The 18,323-nt window shown below is 41.3% G+C and overlaps 1 protein-coding gene across 1 annotated transcript in view; it reads right to left on the bottom strand.

Annotated features, from left to right (window-relative positions):
• Positions 1-18,323, bottom strand: part of Hr3 (Hormone receptor 3) — a gene marked incomplete in the record, with an annotated part of 296,866 nt that overhangs the window by 149,815 nt on the left and 128,728 nt on the right. Inside the window, 1 exon segment of the mRNA XM_069322036.1 lies at positions 1,639-2,082. Within this exon segment, the coding sequence (XP_069178137.1) occupies positions 1,639-2,082 (444 nt within the window).

The raw sequence follows: 18,323 nt of genomic DNA, 5'->3' as shown, positions 1-18,323 counted from the left end.
TTATCTTAGCATCATCAGCAAACATGTTCATATAATTCTGTATACCAACTGGTAGATCATTTATGTACACAATAAACATCACTGGTGCAAGAACTGAACCCTGTGGTACTCCACTTGTGACATTTCTCCATTCCGATACATTGCCTCTGATTACTGCCCTCATTTTTCTATAAGTCAGAAAATTTTTCATCCATGATAGAAGCTTACCTGTCACCCCTCCAATATTTTCCAGTTTCCAGAACAACCTCTTATGTGGAACTCTGTCGAAAGCCTTTTTTAGGTCCAGATAGATGCAGTCAACCCAACCATCTCTTTCCTGTAATATCTCTGTGGCTCGATCATAGAAACAGTAAATTCGATACACAGGATCTTCCAGATCGAAAACCATACTGTCTGTCTGATATTATATCATTTCTCTCTAGGTGTTCTACCCATTTAGTTTTGATTAGTTTTTCCAATACTTTCACTATTACACTTGTCAATGATACAGGTCTATAATTGAGGGGGTCTTCCTTGCTGCCACTTTTGTAGATTGGAACTATGTTAGCCTGTTTCCACACGTCTGCTACGATTCCTGTACACAGGGATGCCTGAAAGATCAGGTGAAGTGGAATGCTGAGCTCAGAATGTGTGTGTATGTGTGTGTGTGTAATTACCTAAGTAATTACCTAAGTGTAGTTACAGGATGAGAGCTACGCTCGTGGTGTCCCGTCTTCCCAGCACTCTTTGTCATATAACGCTTTGAAACTACTGACGGTCTTGGCCTCCACCACCTTCTCACTTAACTTGTTCCAACCGTCTACCACTCTATTTGCGAAGGTGAATTTTCTTATATTTCTTCGGCATCTGTGTTTAGCTAGTTTAAATCTATGACCTCTTGTTCTTGAAGTTCCAGGTCTCAGGAAGTCTTCCCTGTCAATTTTATCAATTCCTGTTACTATTTTGTATGTAGTGATCATACCACCTCTTTTTCTTGTCTTCTAGTTTTGGCATGTTTAATGCCTCTTTATGTGTGTGTGTGTGTGAATTTAATGTGTGTGTGTGTGTGTGTGTGCATACACTACATAAATACCCAGAAGCAAGCACAAAGAATAAAGTGGACTTAGAGAAAATGGAGTTGTGATGACAGGCTATGACATAAAGCAGGTACTGGTTAAGGAGCTATACTTAGGTGCTCGTTTATCTTACAAGGCTGGTTTAGATGATACTTTGAATATTCAGAGGCATCCAGTGAAACTTTTTTTAAACAGGGTTAATACAATAAAACAGTAAAAACAAAACAATAAAATACCAGAGCACAGAAATAAAAAATACAAAAGCACATCAGCAATTATAAGTAATACATTTATTTCCCTATGTTTATAAAACCTAATTTTCCTTAATTAATATGTACATCACAAAAGCAATTTCTCAATAGCATACACAATATTACCCAGTGGCAAAACTAAAATGAAAAGCAACAGAAATTAAATTCATAAAGACTAAACTTACCGTAAAACATATGAGTGCAGTGGGTCCCAAATATAGCAAAGCCTTTCAAACCCCAAGAGTTCTGAAACTATCTACAAACTAAAATTTTGTGCATTCGTGCAATAGGATCATGCAAATATGGTGAGCATGCAATAATTAAAAGCTTACGGGGAGATACGCTTTCTTCATCTGGTAACACTGTGCCACCAGCTACAGTTGTCTGCTGATGTTGTTGTTGTTGTAGTTGCTGGTGCTGTTGTAGTTGCTGGTGCTGCTGTTGTTGCTGAGGCTGACTGAGGGGTGGAGAAGTGGGTCCAGGAGGCAGGTACGTAGTACTGTCTACGGGAGTAAGGTTCTTGTCTGACATACTGATCGCACCACCACACTCACTAAGTCTGGTGGTCTGTAGAGTGTCCAAATTAATGCAAGTCTCTACTTCTTCTTTTATAATGATGTCTGCTTCTCCCATGAGACTTCCACCACCTCCGCCTCCACCACCACCTCCTCCAGGCCCAGCACCCCGCATCTGACCACCACCAGCTAGCTCGCTTCCTCCTCCTCCTCCTCCTCCTCCTCCTGAGCCAGCTCCTCTGTGCCCGAACCCGCCTTTACCTGAGGAGTGACGACCCAACACCTGAGCATTAGTGAGGACCCAAGGCAGGTGAGATGACCCACAGTCACCGTGCATGCAGGAAGAAGAAGACATCGGACTGTTGATATTTTTACATGTATAAGTCTATGACAGTCATGTCAAAGTAATATAAATTTTGTTTGGTTCACTGTTACACTGCAAGGAGAATGTGCAGGCTCTAGCCCCAGTATTTCTATTTTAGTTATTATATATACACACAACCTTATCCCTTACAACCATCCCATTGTCAACTACTTCAAGCCTGTTCCTGCTTGCACGGGGCTTTATAACTTTTACTGTTAAATAAATTCAATATGAAATTGAAAACTTAATATTTAATAACAGTTCAAAGCACATTTACTTCCAGGTGACTCACCGACACCTGGAGGAATCCAATGTAAGTCCTTTGTGCACTGAATAGGATGGAGTAAGGTCTTGTGAGTCAATAGTCAGAAAATAAGTCATAATACTTAGGAAAGAAGAGAGTGCACTGTTGTTTCTTTGTACAAGATATTCACATGTTTAATGACTTACCTCTGCATTGAGGGAACATAATTTGTGATCACATATGGCTCGTTCAAGATGGGTGAACACTTCTTAACACTATAACACTAACGGGGTAAGACCAACTATTCCAGTGTCAATATGACATGAAAACGTGTATAAAATATACTTTCACATCTAAAATATACTTATATATATATATATATATATATATATATATATATATATATATATATATATATATATATATATATATATATATATATATATATATATATATATATATATATATGAATGAAAACTCACACCCCAGAAGTGACTCGAACCCATACTCCCAGAAGCAACGCAACTGGTAACTACAGGGCGCCTTAATCCGCTTGACCATCACGGCCGTCAAAAGGAAGTGATAGCCGAGGCTATTTGAGCCACTTCCCCGACGGCAACTCGGATGGTAATCTTGGGCATAGCATTTCACCAAATCACCTCATTCTTTGGGGCACACGTGAGGAACACAAATGCGAACAAGCCTGAATGGTCCCCAGGACTATATGCGAATGAAAACTCACACCCCAGAAGTGACTCGAACCCATACTCCCAGAAGCAACGCAACTGGTAACTACAGGGCGCCTTAATCCGCTTGACCATCACGGCCGTCAAAAGGAAGTGATAGCCGAGGCTATTTGAGCCACTTCCCCGACGGCAACTCGGATGGTAATCTTGGGCATAGCATTTCACCAAATCACCTCATTCTTTGGGGCACACGTGAGGAACACAAATGCGAACAAGCCTGAATGGTCCCCAGGACTATATGCGAATGAAAACTCACACCCCAGAAGTGACTCGAACCCATACTCCCAGAAGCAACGCAACTGGTAACTACAGGGCGCCTTAATCCGCTTGACCATCACGGCCGTCAAAAGGAAGTGATAGCCGAGGCTATTTGAGCCACTTCCCCGACGGCAACTCGGATGGTAATCTTGGGCATAGCATTTCACCAAATCACCTCATTCTTTGGGGCACACGTGAGGAACACAAATGCGAACAAGCCTGAATGGTCCCCAGGACTATATGCGAATGAAAACATATAGTCCTGGGGACCATTCAGGCTTGTTCGCATTTGTGTTCCTCACGTGTGCCCCAAAGAATGAGGTGATTTGGTGAAATGCTATGCCCAAGATTACCATCCGAGTTGCCGTCGGGGAAGTGGCTCAAATAGCCTCGGCTATCACTTCCTTTTGACGGCCGTGATGGTCAAGCGGATTAAGGCGCCCTGTAGTTACCAGTTGCGTTGCTTCTGGGAGTATGGGTTCGAGTCACTTCTGGGGTGTGAGTTTTCATTCGCATATAGTCCTGGGGACCATTCAGGCTTGTTCGCATTTGTGTTCCTCACGTGTGCCCCAAAGAATGAGGTGATTTGGTGAAATGCTATGCCCAAGATTACCATCCGAGTTGCCGTCGGGGAAGTGGCTCAATGATGGGGAAAAATGGGAATGGTCCCCAGGCTTGATGGGGAAAAATATATATATATATATATATATAGTATATATATATATATATATATATATATATATATATATATATATATATATATATATATATATATATATAGTACATAGTATATATATAGTTGTATAACTTCACTCTCGTGTTTAGGAGAGTTGTGCCTCAAGCATAGACACAGTGTTCTCCCATATTAACAGGGACTTGATGAAAAACGTAAAAATGACCCCTCACTTGCTCTAGTGCTCTTGGGAGATGGTGGTCTTTGGTGTGTATAAATACTCCGAAATTACCATCTCTTTTAAGGGTCTGAGCGGTGGTGCAGTGGGTTAAAGGCGTACCTGTTATGCCAGTTGCTGGAAGGCTTCTGTGCTGGCTAGGGTTCGAGTCTCCTGGTGGGAAAGTGTTCTAAAGTTGTATATAGTATATATATATATATATATATATATATATATATATATATATATATATATATATATATATATATATATATATATATATATATATACTATATACAACTATATATATATATATCTTCACCATCGACAGCGAAGAGAAACATAAGAAATAGAGTATTAACATAAGAGTATAAATATGGATGTATTTTGTGTGTTTACAGGTTACAGTTGTGTGTGTAAACTAAAGTCTTTGAAAATGTAATAAGTTGTTACGAAACGCGTTCAGGCGTCAGACTAAAAATAAAAATTAATTTTGGAGAATTGATTTTTCAAGTACCATCGACAGTGAAGAGAAATATAAGAAATATTGAGAAAATTTGTATTCGAATTATCAATCTTACCTTTTCGGTCATATTCAACAACATATGTTTACAAGAAAGACTGCTACCAAAATATACTAATATATAGTATCTACTCGATTTAACAACTTCTTATTTACCATTCTGCCTGTTGTAACGACCGATTTTTAGATCGTTATTAACTGGCGCCTTATTTACAGAGTCACTGGCTGTTAAACTCTGAATATGGTATTGCGTTTACAGAGTCCGGTATGCAATAAACTGGAGGTCAGTATTGTGTTTATTGTGACAACCTTGCCCTCGCTAGTGTCCAAAGTGGTTATATTTTCACTCACAGATTTTACTTCTTCTGTTATGCAGCATGTAGTCAGAGCTAGTCACAGTTACAACCAGTCAACAGCAGCCATAGTCAAGTCACAGTCAGTCAGCAGGCATTCAGTCACAAGTCAGTCAGACATTCACAGTCACAAGTCAGTCAGGCATTCACAATCACAAGTCAATCAGGTATTCACAGTCAAAGGCAGTTAGGCATTCACAATTGTGGTAGCAACCAATCACAGTTTGTAAACAACATGAGTTTGATGTTGTTTACAGAACACTAACATTATGTACCCTCACAAACCCAATGTACCTTCTTGTATGTAAGTCAGTCAGTCAGGGAAGTCAAGGCAGTCAGGGGTCAGTCAGTCAGTCAGTCAGTCAGTCAGTCAGTCAGTCAGTCAGTCAGTCAGTCAGTCAGTCAGTCAGTCAGTCAGTCAGTCAGTCAGTCAGTCAATCAGTCAGTCAGTTAGTCAGTCAGGACAGTCAGTCAGGGCAGTCAGTCAGTCAGTCAGGACAGTCCTACCTTGAGGTTACCTTGAGGTGCTTCCGGGGCTTAGCGTCCCTGCGGCGCAGTCGTCGACCAGGCCTCCTGGTTGCTGGACTGGTCAACCAGGCTGTTAGACGCGGCTGTTTGCAGCCTTACGTATGAGTCACAGCCTGGTTGATCAGGTATCCTTTGGAGGTGCTTATCCAGTTCTCTCTTGAACACTGTGAGGGGATTGCCAGTTATGCCCCTTATGTGTAGCACACACATACACACACAGTTATGCCCCTTATGTGCAGCACACACAGTCAGTCAGTTAGGTCAGTCAAGTCAGTCAGGACAGTCAGTCAGGGCATTCGGTCAGGGCAGACAGTCAGTCAGTCAGTCAGTCAGTCAGTCAGTCAGTCAGTCAGTCAGTCAGTCAGTCAGTCAGTCAGTCAGTCAGTCAGTCAGTCAGTCAGGTCAGTCAGGGCAATGCAGTCAGTCAGTCAGGTCAGTGCAGTCAGTTAGTCAGGTCAGTGCTGTCAGTCAGGTCAGTGCAGTCAGGCAGGTCAGTACAGTCAGTCAGGTCAGTGCAGTCAGTCAGTAAATCAGGTCAGCCAGCCAGGTCAGCCAGTCAAGTCAGTCAGGTCAATCAGTCAGTGCAATCAGTCAGTCATTCAGTGTAGTCAGTCATTCAGTGCAGTCAGTCAGGGCAGTCAGGAAGTCTGCCTCCAAGGCCACCATCTAAACCCTATTAATATTGTAAGGACCATCAACACACGCCTGGAAGGGTAGGGGATATATCTGGCAGGGTTTGACGTGGGGATGAGCAAGGAGGGGGGTAGGATGCAGCCGATCTGTTGTTACTGTTGTGACAGCCAGTCTGGCATTACCACAGCCAGTCTGTGATAGTCTGCCTGCCACCCAAGCTCGCCCACCCGCCCGAAAAACCCAACTGCCCGAACACACCCAAGTCTGCCCAAAACCACCCAAGCCTGCCCGAAACCATCCGAGCATGTTCAAAAAGAACGCCCACCTGCCTAAACCCACCCAAACCCACCAGAGACCACCCAGGCCCGCCCACCCCAAGAACGGTTACCTGCCCGATACTCGCCCGAACAAACCCAAGACGGCCCCACCCTCCTGAACCCACCCAAGTCTGCCCACACCTAACCAAGACTGCCCAAAGCCTGCCCAAAGCCTGCCCACCTGCCCACCTGCCCAAACCCACCCAAGCCTGCCAATAAAGCCCACCCAACTGCCCAAACCCACCCAAGCCCCTACAAAACCACCCAAAAATGTCCACCAGCCTGAACCCACTTAAGCCTGCCCACCCACCCATGAATGCCTACCCACTCACCCATGAATGCTTACCCACCTGCCCAAGGGCCCAAACCCACCCAAGACCTCCCACCCGCCTGAAACCACCCTTTCCAAAGTTCCCCTTCTCAAAATTCCAGGTCTCAGAAAGTCTTTCCTCTCAATTTTATCGATTCCTATTATCTTGTACATAGTGATCATAGTGCCTCTTTTTCTTCTATCTTCTAGTTTTTGCATATTTAATGCCTCTAACCTCTCCTCATAGATATTGCCCTTCAGTTCTGGGAGCCACTTAGTAGCATGTCTTTGCACCTTTAACAGTTTGTTGATGTGCTTCTGACGATATGGGCACCTGTTACGGTATCGACACCATCACTGGAGTATAGAGTGGCGATTTCAGCGCCATCTATGGGTCTGCACTCCAGCTCCCCTAGTATTGGGTGCTACAAAGACAACGTCATCTGTTGGGGGTGGTGGCGTGGTATCGGTGAACGGCCCCGGTTTCCTGCCCCAGTCAGAAGGAGAGGTCGATGTGGATGACCTCTGGTGGGTGACGTATTGAGACCAACGCCATCTAGGTTGTAGCTACAAGTTACAATATCAATTCCCAGGTGGATGGGTGTTATTCTAGGGTCACCCAGTGTAACATTTGTCTAACTAATGACTTTTATGTCCACAGAGGTGACATATGGAGGCAATTGCGTTGTGGAAGGCAGTTCACTTTGGGCAGTCCAAGAACTCTTGAGTTGGTCCTGCGAGAAGACTAAGTGGCTGCCGTCAGTTAAAGTAGTATGTTAGCTGCTGATGTATGCAGTGTTGAATGGACCAACGTACCCGGGATTGGCCATTAATGTGGAATGTGGAATGTGGAGTGAATGTGGAATGTGAGAATGTGGAATGACCTTCCCAACCATGTTAAAGACTGTACCTCTCTCAACCAGTTTAAGATAAAAACTAAACACTACCTAATAAATTCCCTGTAATCTACCTCACTCCTCTATTGTCAACCCATGTCTGTTATTTTCTTAATCAACACTGTCAACCTATTGTATTTGTGCTGCTTTTTCAGTCATGTTCCCCCTTTTTTTTTATCTTTATTTGTATTTGTTCTCAACACTTTTTATTCTTTATGCTCAATTAGTATTAAGTTCTAGATATTAATGTTTTTCTTGCCCGAAACGCATTGCGTAATAGTGGCTTTAGGCAGTGTATGTACTAGCTCTATCTATATATCAATCCATTAATGTAACATCCTTGTATGTATATACCTTACCTGAATAAACATCTGAATCTGAATCTGAATCTGAATCTGAATTAAGAGTTACGAGACAACACTGGTGCGTCTGTTGTGAAGTGCTGCTAGTAAGCGACTAGAGACTTCTGCCAGGGTGTTAGCTACCCCCTTCCCCCCTGTATGTAATTGTTTGAGATCCTTTTCAGTGTGTGGCTGAAACCCTCTGCCAGTGTGTATTTGGAGAGTGGATGTGGGGTACTGACACATTGTGGCGATATGTTGTGTGTGGACTGGCTCATATTGAGGAAGGTGAACTCACCGGTGTTTGTCATTAGGAGTGGACAACGTGTACCTGGAAAGTAGATTCACCGGGATTGATGACCACTGCCATTGTATTCTCCTGCTTGAAACACACTATTGTAAATAGGTGTAGTAATACTTTAATTTAATATATGTTTAGTGGTGAAGGTGTTAATATATTGGTGAAGGTAATTGTGTATTGCGTATTCCCCCCTTTTTATTCATTGCACTACTACTTGATACAGCCAGTTCTTGAAAGCTTACCACTGACTTGGGGTTGGATATAGAAAAATAGGTGATAACAGCAAGAACCCGGTTACTGGTCCAATGTGGCTATAACAACAACCTCTGCATATTCTAGCTTTGGGCTAACAAAAGTCGTGAACAATTTCTTTAGTATTTCGCCATCCCTTTATTTAAAAGCAATTCTGAAACTAGAAAGCGAAGCATAGGCTCCTCGCACAACGTTCTTTAAGTGGTCCTCAGGTGATCGTTTTCTATCTAAAACCACCCCCCAGATCTTTCTTTATCAGAAGTCTTTAAAGATTTCCCACAGAATTTATAGGTTGTGTGGGGTTCTATGTTCTCCTATTCCACATTCCATAACATGACATTTATACCCATTAAATTCCATTTGCCAAGTGGTGCATCATAGGCTTATTTTGTCCAGGTCTTCTTGAAGAGAAGGCTATATTGGCTATTTTCTACCATGTTCTCCCCTTTTTTTTTATCTTTTATTTTTTTTTCATTCAACACAATTTATACTTTAAGCTCAATTACTATTAAGTTTTAGTCTAAGTGGTTTTTTTCCCCCACCCTTGCCCGAAACGCTATGCATACTAGTGGCTTTAGGTATTGTATGTACTACCTCTATCTTTAAATTTAACAGAATGTTTGTACTGTAACTCTGCAACTATGTATGTATTGTTCCTAAATAAATTATTATTATTATAATAATAATAATAATAATAATAATAATAATAATAATAATAAGAACATTACAATCATCTAAATTTCTTATCCTTCCTATTATCTTAGCATCATCAGTAAACATGTTCATAGACTTCTGTATTCCATCTGGCAGATCATTTATGTAGACAATGAGACTTGTAGGCCGACCATGGCGACGGGTAGTGGTGCGTGCAGCGTCTCTCTCATTGACATTCCCAATCCCTTTGAGGGTTTTTAGGACCCATTGTTACTTTGTTCGCATTCCAATCATGTCATTCTCCCGGTCTTGGAGGGGGATCCAGAGGGTATTTTCCTGGACAATAAACATCATAGTAAGGCTAATAGATTGGAGGCAAAACGTTGCCAACATCATGAAGTACCCTGTGATCCACCACGGCCTCTGTTTCCACGGCCTTCATTTCAACGCCCTCCACTCGCTCACGGTAGGACGAATTCTCCTGGCCTCCAAAAGTTCATCATTGCCTTTGATGCCGAAACGCTCATTGATCGGAGTGTTTTTGGAAATAGCAGGGCACAAAGTCTCCTTTATCATGCCATTCCCAAGTTCTTTAAGATTAAAGTGCACAATATCAGACCAAATAAATGCAGGAACTTGATTGCAGTGGACCACAATCACTCTGAGGACCTGGAGCTTTTTTTTAAGTTATTGGCATCTGTGGTTACAAAGTCTGTTGTTATAAACCTCTGGGTGACCGTTTGGTACGATATGTGGTCTGGCATGTTGTTGACATTAGTGAGGACGACATCAAGATGCAACTGCAGGATGCCGACATTTCGATCTTCGGTGTCGGTTAGTTTTTGCGTAGGACTAATGGTGGACTGTGTGATACCGGCACTGCCCTCCTTACTTTTGACTCCTTTTCCCTGATCGGGTTTGGATTAGTGGCTTCCTCCATAAATTGGAGGTGTACGTATCCCGTCCCACTCAGTGTTTTTGTTGTAAAGGTTTTCACCATACCTCAAAAAGCTGCATCAACGACATCAAATGTGGCAAATGCTCTGGTTCCCATTAAACTCATGACTGTGTATCTGATAAGCTCTGCTGCCACAATTGTGGTGGTGATCATACCATCACATTAACGCAATGTCCTTCCTACGTAGCGGCGCTCACTAAGGCTCTCCCCGCCGTCACCCTGCCTTCCAGTTTTGCTTTGCTTCATCCTGACCCAGTTCATCACCCTCTGCCTCCGACTCTACCACAGCCTTCGCCTGTGCCTGACCTGTCAGTCACTGACATTCCTCTCGCCCGAGACCTCTTCTCTCCCACACGCCGTACATCCGAATCCCGATTTTGTTGACATTGTCACTCGTGTTGTGAATGCCCTCAAGAAGGCGCTGGTCCTACTCCTCACTAAATTACCTACCTTACCTACCTTATCCCTAAATGTCAACCCATGTCTTACTATTTTTAAACAATGCTGTTTGTTGACAACTTGTATATTGGCCATTTTCTACCATGTTCCCCCCTTTTTTATCTTTTTCTTTTCTTTCAACGCAATTTATAGTTTAACGCAATTTATACTTACACAATTTATACAACACAATTTATGCAATTTATATACTGTAATACGCAATACTTACACAATTTATACAACGCAATTTATACTTTAAGCTCAATTACTATTAAGTTTTAGTCTAAGTGTTTTTTCCCACCTCACCTTGCCCAAAATGCTATGCGCACTAGTGGCTTTAAGTATTGTATGTACTAGCTCTCTTTAAATCCAACATCATGTTTATTTATTTATTTATTTATTTATTTATATATTTATATATTTATTTATTTATTTATTTATTTATATACAAGAAGGTACATTGGGTTTGTGAGAATACATAGCATAGTACAGTAATTACACTCTTGTAAAGCCACTAGTACGCACAGCATTTTGGGCAGTTATGTTTATAACTAATCCTCTATGTATGTACTGTACTTTTACCTGAATAAACATTTGACTTGATTTGATAATTCTTTCCACAGTCCGTCCTCATTCATTGGAATGCATTCTCAAGTCAATTGAGAATGGTCTGTACATTCATGGTCTGTCCATAGAGTTTCAGTCCGTCCTGGACCGATGTTTCGGTTCAAGACGGACCGAAATTTTGTCGTCCTTTCACCTTCTAGTGTGTGGTCTGGTCAACATACTTTAGCCATGTTATTGTGACTCATCGCCTGCATCCAGCCGTAAGGCTCTGGATTCTGTCTACCTACCTTGCCCTGTCCTAACCTCACCTCTCCCGTCCTGACTTCCTCTGACTTTCTACGCATTCATCCCTTGTACCTACCTCTGCTCGCACCTCCCTTATTTTCTCATGTCTGCTTCGCACCTGCCTCCTACACATCCTTCGCCTCCAGCCCTCCGTCTCTTGCCTGCATCCCTCACTTTCTTTAACCCTCAAACCGCGCATATCATATATAAATGATATCAGTGACAAAACCGAAACCGCGCACATCATTTATATATGATTTCGTGTCTAGCGCTATAATTTAAACGCCCCGCCTGGGATAGGGGCAGCTATAGTACAGCCACGACCGATAGTTGCCAGATGCCACCTAGAAAAAAAATCCAGGCCAACATTCTTGGGTGTTACAGCGTCAGTACTGAGCAAGCCACCAAGACTGGCGCACACAGCACGAGCTCACAGCACCGCTGTTCAGCTTGTGACCACAGCATCGCCTACAAATACCATAATATAAATGATACTGCTATTATTTAGCAGTGATAGTATTACTGAAGCCCCCTGACTGTGATAAAACTGACCAGGATTCTGATAATAGCAGGATTGTGGTGATATTTAGCGCTGTGCTCCATGGAGGGAGGAGTAAGGCTGTGGGAGGGAGGGTTGTGGCATCGTTTTCTGACTGTGTGTGGCCACCATTTATTGACTGCACTCACCATACCAGCTTAGTGGTTTGATATGGTGAACACAAATGTAGATACTTATATATAACGTGTGTATAGTGTGAGATAACAGCGAGAGGAGTAGGTTGGGAGTCGCCATTTTGGTGAGGGAGGAGCGTCGTCTGCACGACTTGGCATGTTGTTTACTGATGGCCACTATGGTCTTTGGGCACCATACCAGCTTATTTGTTCAGGTATGGTGAATAAAATAGGTATATACTTATATATAATGTGTGTATATAGCGTAATAATACCACAAACAATATTGTTGAAGGACAAATATTAATGCGTCTGGCCTTGAGGGCGGCCGCCGATCACCTGTGTGAGTAGCTACGTTTTATGGCCTTTACTCACCATACAAGCTTAGATGCACAGTTATGGTGAACAAAACATGTAAATACGTATATATAACGTCTGTGTATAGTGAATAAATACAGAAAGAGTATTGTGGGAGGTGAATGAGGGTGAGTGAGGTGGTGTTGAGGGAGGGAGTTGCAGTGAGTGGCTCGCTGGTGTTTGTCGGTCACTCCTCGTTGCTTTTTGACTCACAAGACCAACTTAGTAGTTCGTTATGGTGTACAAAACATGCAAATACTTATATATAACCTGTGTATATAGTGTAACAACAGCAAAACTATTTGTTTATTGTTTTATGAACATAATAATTGAATCACTAATATGCACACCATAATTTTGAGTACAGCAATGGTTCACACATTTTATAATATAAATATACCACAATTCACTGTATGGAATAATATTACTGCAAAAAAACTAAGAAAAAATCAAACAGAGACATTGAAATAATTAGGTAATAATATATTTGTGGCAACTGCCGTCTGACAGCTCGGGCGGAGTAGACCTCGTCTGGCGAAGGCTCTGCCAACGCCCCTTTTTTGCCACACTTCCCTACCCTATTGCGGCTAAAATATGCCACCTACGATTTTTTTGTTATTTTTTCCGTGATCAGGGAACAAAAATGAACACTTGTATAAGACGAAAGAATTTTTTGGATTTTTTTTTTGTTGCGCCTGTGGGTGTGAATTCCATTTGGGCCCCTAGCGGTTTGAGGGTTAATGCGGCAATGCTTCGTATTCACCTGTTCTCCTCATTATTCCCATCCTGCATTCCTTTCCTCTTGTTTGTTTCTTTTGCCTTTATCCTCACCCACATGGATGGCATCGTTATCTTACCAACTCTGTCACATCGTGACTGCTGATGTGACGCTGTGCATTGTAGCATACACATCTTTCTACATTACCACTCGTGCAGTCACCGGGAGGATACACCTTCATGCAAACTGCACGTATTGTGAAGAAGTAGACAATGAACATCAACTGTGCAATAACTGAACCCTGTGGTACTCCACTTGTGACATTTCTCCAGTCCGATTCATTGCCTCTGATTATTGTCCTCATTTTTCTATCAGAAAATTTTTCATCCATGTTAGAAGTTTACCTGTCACCCCTCCAATATGTTCCAGTTTCCAGAACAACCTCTTATGTGGAACTCTGTTGAAAGCTTTTTTTTAGGTCCAGATAGATGCAGTCTACCCAACTATCTCCTTCCTGTAAAATCTCTGTGGCTCGATCATAGAAACTGTGTAAATTTGATACACAGGATCTTCCAGATTGAAAACCATACTGTCTGATAATATATTGTTTCTCTCCAGGTGTTCTACCCATTTAGTTTTAATTATTTTTTCCAATATTTTGACTGTTATACTTGTCAATGATACAGGGCTATAATTGAGGGGGTCTTCCCAGCTGCCAATTTTGTAGATTGGAACCATATTAGCCTTTTTCCACACATCTGCTACGACTCCTGTACACAGAGGTGCAGGGCCAGAAAACAGGATTGGTTCGACAGAAATTGTGAAAGGGCAAGAGACCAAAAGACACAAAAATGGAATCAGTATAGGAAGAGGCCAAACCCTCAAACATACCAGCGATACAAAGATGCGAGAAACAACTATACGGCAGTAAGGAGAGAGGCAGAAAGAAATTTTGAAAAGGGGATAGCGGATAAATGTAAAACAGAACCGGGCCTATTCTACAAATTCATAAACAGCAAATTGCAGGTAAAGGATAATATCCAGAGGTTGAAAATGGGAAACAGATTCACGGAAAATGAAAAGGAAGTGTGTGAAACATTAAATTAAAAGTTCCAAAGTGTGTTTGTACAAAATGAAATCTTCAGAGAACCAAACACAATAAGAATCCCAGAGCACAACATAGAGCGGATAGAGGTGTCTAGAGATGAAGGGGAAAATATGCTCAAGGAGCTCAGTAAGAACAAAGCAGCTGGCCCAGATGGAGTTTCACCATGGGTTCTGAGAGAATGTGCATCTGAGCTCAGCATTCCAATTCACCTGATCTTTCAGGCATCCCTGTGTACAGGAATCGTAGCAGACGTGTGGAAACAGGCTAACATAGTTCCAATCTACAAAAATGGCAGCAGGGAAGACCCCCTCAATTATAGACCTGTATCATTGACAAGTGTAATAGTGAAAGTATTGGAAAAACTAATCAAAACTAAATGGGTAGAACACCTGGAGAGAAATGATATAATATCAGACAGACAGTATGGTTTTCGATCTGGAAGATCCTGTGTATCGAATTTACTCAGTTTCTATGATCGAGCCACAGAGATATTACAGGAAAGAGATGGGTGGGTTGACTGCATCTATCTGGACCTAAAAAAGGCTTTCGACAGAGTTCCACATAAGAGGTTGTTCTGGAAACTGGAAAATATTGGAGGGGTGACAGGTAAGCTTCTAACATGGATGATAAATTTTCTGACTGATAGAAAAATGAGGGCAGTAATCAAGAGGCAATGTATCGGAATGGAGAAATGTCACAAGTGGAGTACCACAGGGTTCAGTTCTTGCACCAGTGATGTTTATTGTCTACATAAATGATCTACCAGTTGGTATACAGAATTATATGAACATGTTTGCTGATGATGCTAAGATAATAGGAAGGATAAGAAATTTAGATGACTGTCATGCCCTTCAATTAGACCTGGACAAAATAAGTATATGGAGCACCACTTGGCAAATGGAATTTAATGTTAATAAATGTCATGTTATGGAATGTGGAATAGGAGAATATAGACCCCACACAACCTATATATTATGTGAGAAATCTTTAAAGAATTCTGATAAAGAAAGAGATCTAGGAGTGGTTCTAGATAGAAAACTATCACCTGAGGACCACATAAAGAATATTGTGCAAGGAGCCTATGCAATGCTTTCTAACTTCAGAATTGCATTTAAATACATGGATGGCGAGATACTAAAGAAATTGTTCATGACTTTTGTTAGGCCAAAGCTAGAATATGCAGCTGTTGTGTGGTGCCCATATCTTAAGAAGCACATCAACAAACTGGAAAAGGTGCAAAGACATGCTACCAAGTGGCTCCCAGAACTGAAGGGCAAGAGCTACGAGGAGAGGTTAGAAGCATTAAATATGCCAAAACTAGAAGACAGAAGAAAAAGAGGTGATATGATCACTACGTACAAAATAGTAACAGGAATTGATAAAATCGACAGGGAAGACTTCCTGAGACCTGGAACTTCAAGAACAAGAGGTCATAGATTTAAACTAGCTAAACACAGATGCCGAAGAAATATAAGAAAATTCACCTTCGCAAATAGAGTGGTAGACGGTTGGAACAAGTTAAGTGAGAAGGTGGTGGAGGCCAAGACCGTCAGTAGTTTCAAAGCGTTATATGACAAAGAGTGCTGGGAAGACAGGACACCACGAGCATAGCTCTCATCCTGTAACTACACTTAGGTAATTACACACACACACACACACACACATATATATATATATATATATATATATATATATATATATATATATATATATATATATATATATATATATATATATATATATATATATATACAGTGGTACCTCCCATAACGAATTTAATCCGTTCCATGTTCGTCATGTGAAACGGACGTCATACAAAACGAGTGTCCCCCATGTAAGCAGTGTGATGCACTGTGTTTATTGTGAAATTTCCCTAGTGTGCATGACATCAAATGTTCCCCAAAATATAATTTTTCTTTGTAAAATGATAAATTACCGTCCCTGAACATGTCTATGTAAAAATAATTACCAAATTCCACTTACTTTGGCTGTGAGGGCGTGGACAAGGTGCGCTGTGACGTCATCAGGGGCTGGTCGCCCGTGTGTGAAGCTCCCAGACACGGTCGCGCAGGCCATTCAAGCACCGCGTGTTGCCACAAATATATTTTCAAATATTTTTCCTATGCATTTCCAATGCGGTTTTATTTGTTTCTTTTATCATATATGATGCATATTTGTGACCTTTACAATATGTATACAGTAGAATGTTCATAATTTTCCATGAAACTGTGATACATGTGTCAGTAATGTGTCCACAATAAATGTTTATTGTCACAATATTACGTGGTAAAAATGCACTAATATTACAATATGTACAGTTTCACATACTATTTACACAGTAACACACTGTATTACACACTCAGTACTTTAGAGGTGCGTAATAGTCAACGAAGTAGTCCATGGTACACAGCGCGACATTGCTCTCCTTGCACCAGCTACAGATAGATTTTTGTTTCCTGTTTCATCATTCTGTGTGCTTGCAAATAATGCACTCGCGTGCACCCTTGGCTTTAGTACTTGTAGGTGGTATGTAGCCAAGCTTGTAAAGCATAAAGTAGTATTGAAACGATTATAGGAAAAGCTCAATTTGTAAGATAGTCTTGAAAAGATCGCTTTGTAAGGTCCCACACAGGAAGAGATTCAGCTAGCCTCAAAGAGTGTCCATCAGTCAGGAAGAGATTCAGCTAGCCTCAAAGAGTGTCCATCAGTCAGGAAAAGATTCAGGTATTCTTAAAAATATCAATGAACACCACCACCATGGAAGCCGCTAACACTGTTCATCTATGCTACTTGTATCAGATGCATCATCACTGAACGCAGAAAACGATTCATCTATGTATCATCTATATACATTAGAGATGGCAAGGGTGGGGCTCAGAGCTACACCTGGATACGCTCGCTGTATCATCCTCATAGGTGCTGTATCACAGGCATCCGACCGTTGTGTTAAGCCCTTATTGCGCCTAGCTTCACCAATGTTATGACCCTTATGTTCTTCAAACAATAGGGTCTGAATTGCACTGAGTACAGTCTTTCAACACCGTGTGGGACAGGTGTTTGAGAGCCAGAGGCATGTGTGCTACAAATGGTTGCTCACGCACTACTAACCCAGCCAGCAGCCCTTGTCTTTCATATTCGTTATAGCAAAAGGTTCGTTCAGTGTTTGTTGGGTAGGCTGCTCCATTATGACAATCTTTCTTTGTTTCAAATGTGTTCCATTTGTTTTGTATTTATCACTTACGTCTCAATAATGGAGCAGCCTACCCGACAAACACTGAACGAACCTTTATGACATTTGTCCATTTTTCAAATTGTTTCAACAGTTCTTTTATTTTTCGTTTTTTTTTTTTTTTTAAGAAACATGGAGCAGTCGACCTGTAGACCACCGAACGAACAATTTTGACATTTGTACTGGTTTTCAAAATTCTTCATATTTTTTATTATTTACGTTTTTTGTATGTAAGAAACATGGAGCAGCCTACTTGCCGACCACCGAACGAACCTTTTGCTATAAGACAAATGAAAAATAAATATTGAACACATTTGAAGAAAGGAAAATGTCATAATGGTTTATTCAGTGTATGTAAGGTAGGCTTCTCCATTATTGAGACGTAAATGACAAATAAAAAACAAATGGAACACATTTGAAACAAAGAAAGATTGTTATAATGGAGCAGCCTACCTGCCGAACACCGAACGAACTTTTTTGACATTTGTTGCATATCAGATATTTCATTTCTTGTTTCCTACAAAAACGTCAATGCTTTGCAACATCTCAGCAGTCACCCT

The sequence above is a fragment of the Procambarus clarkii genome, chromosome 10 (genome assembly GCF_040958095.1).
Source record: "Procambarus clarkii isolate CNS0578487 chromosome 10, FALCON_Pclarkii_2.0, whole genome shotgun sequence".
NCBI classification, from domain to species: domain Eukaryota; kingdom Metazoa; phylum Arthropoda; class Malacostraca; order Decapoda; family Cambaridae; genus Procambarus; species Procambarus clarkii.
This window is presented reverse-complemented; position numbering and strand designations above follow the sequence as displayed.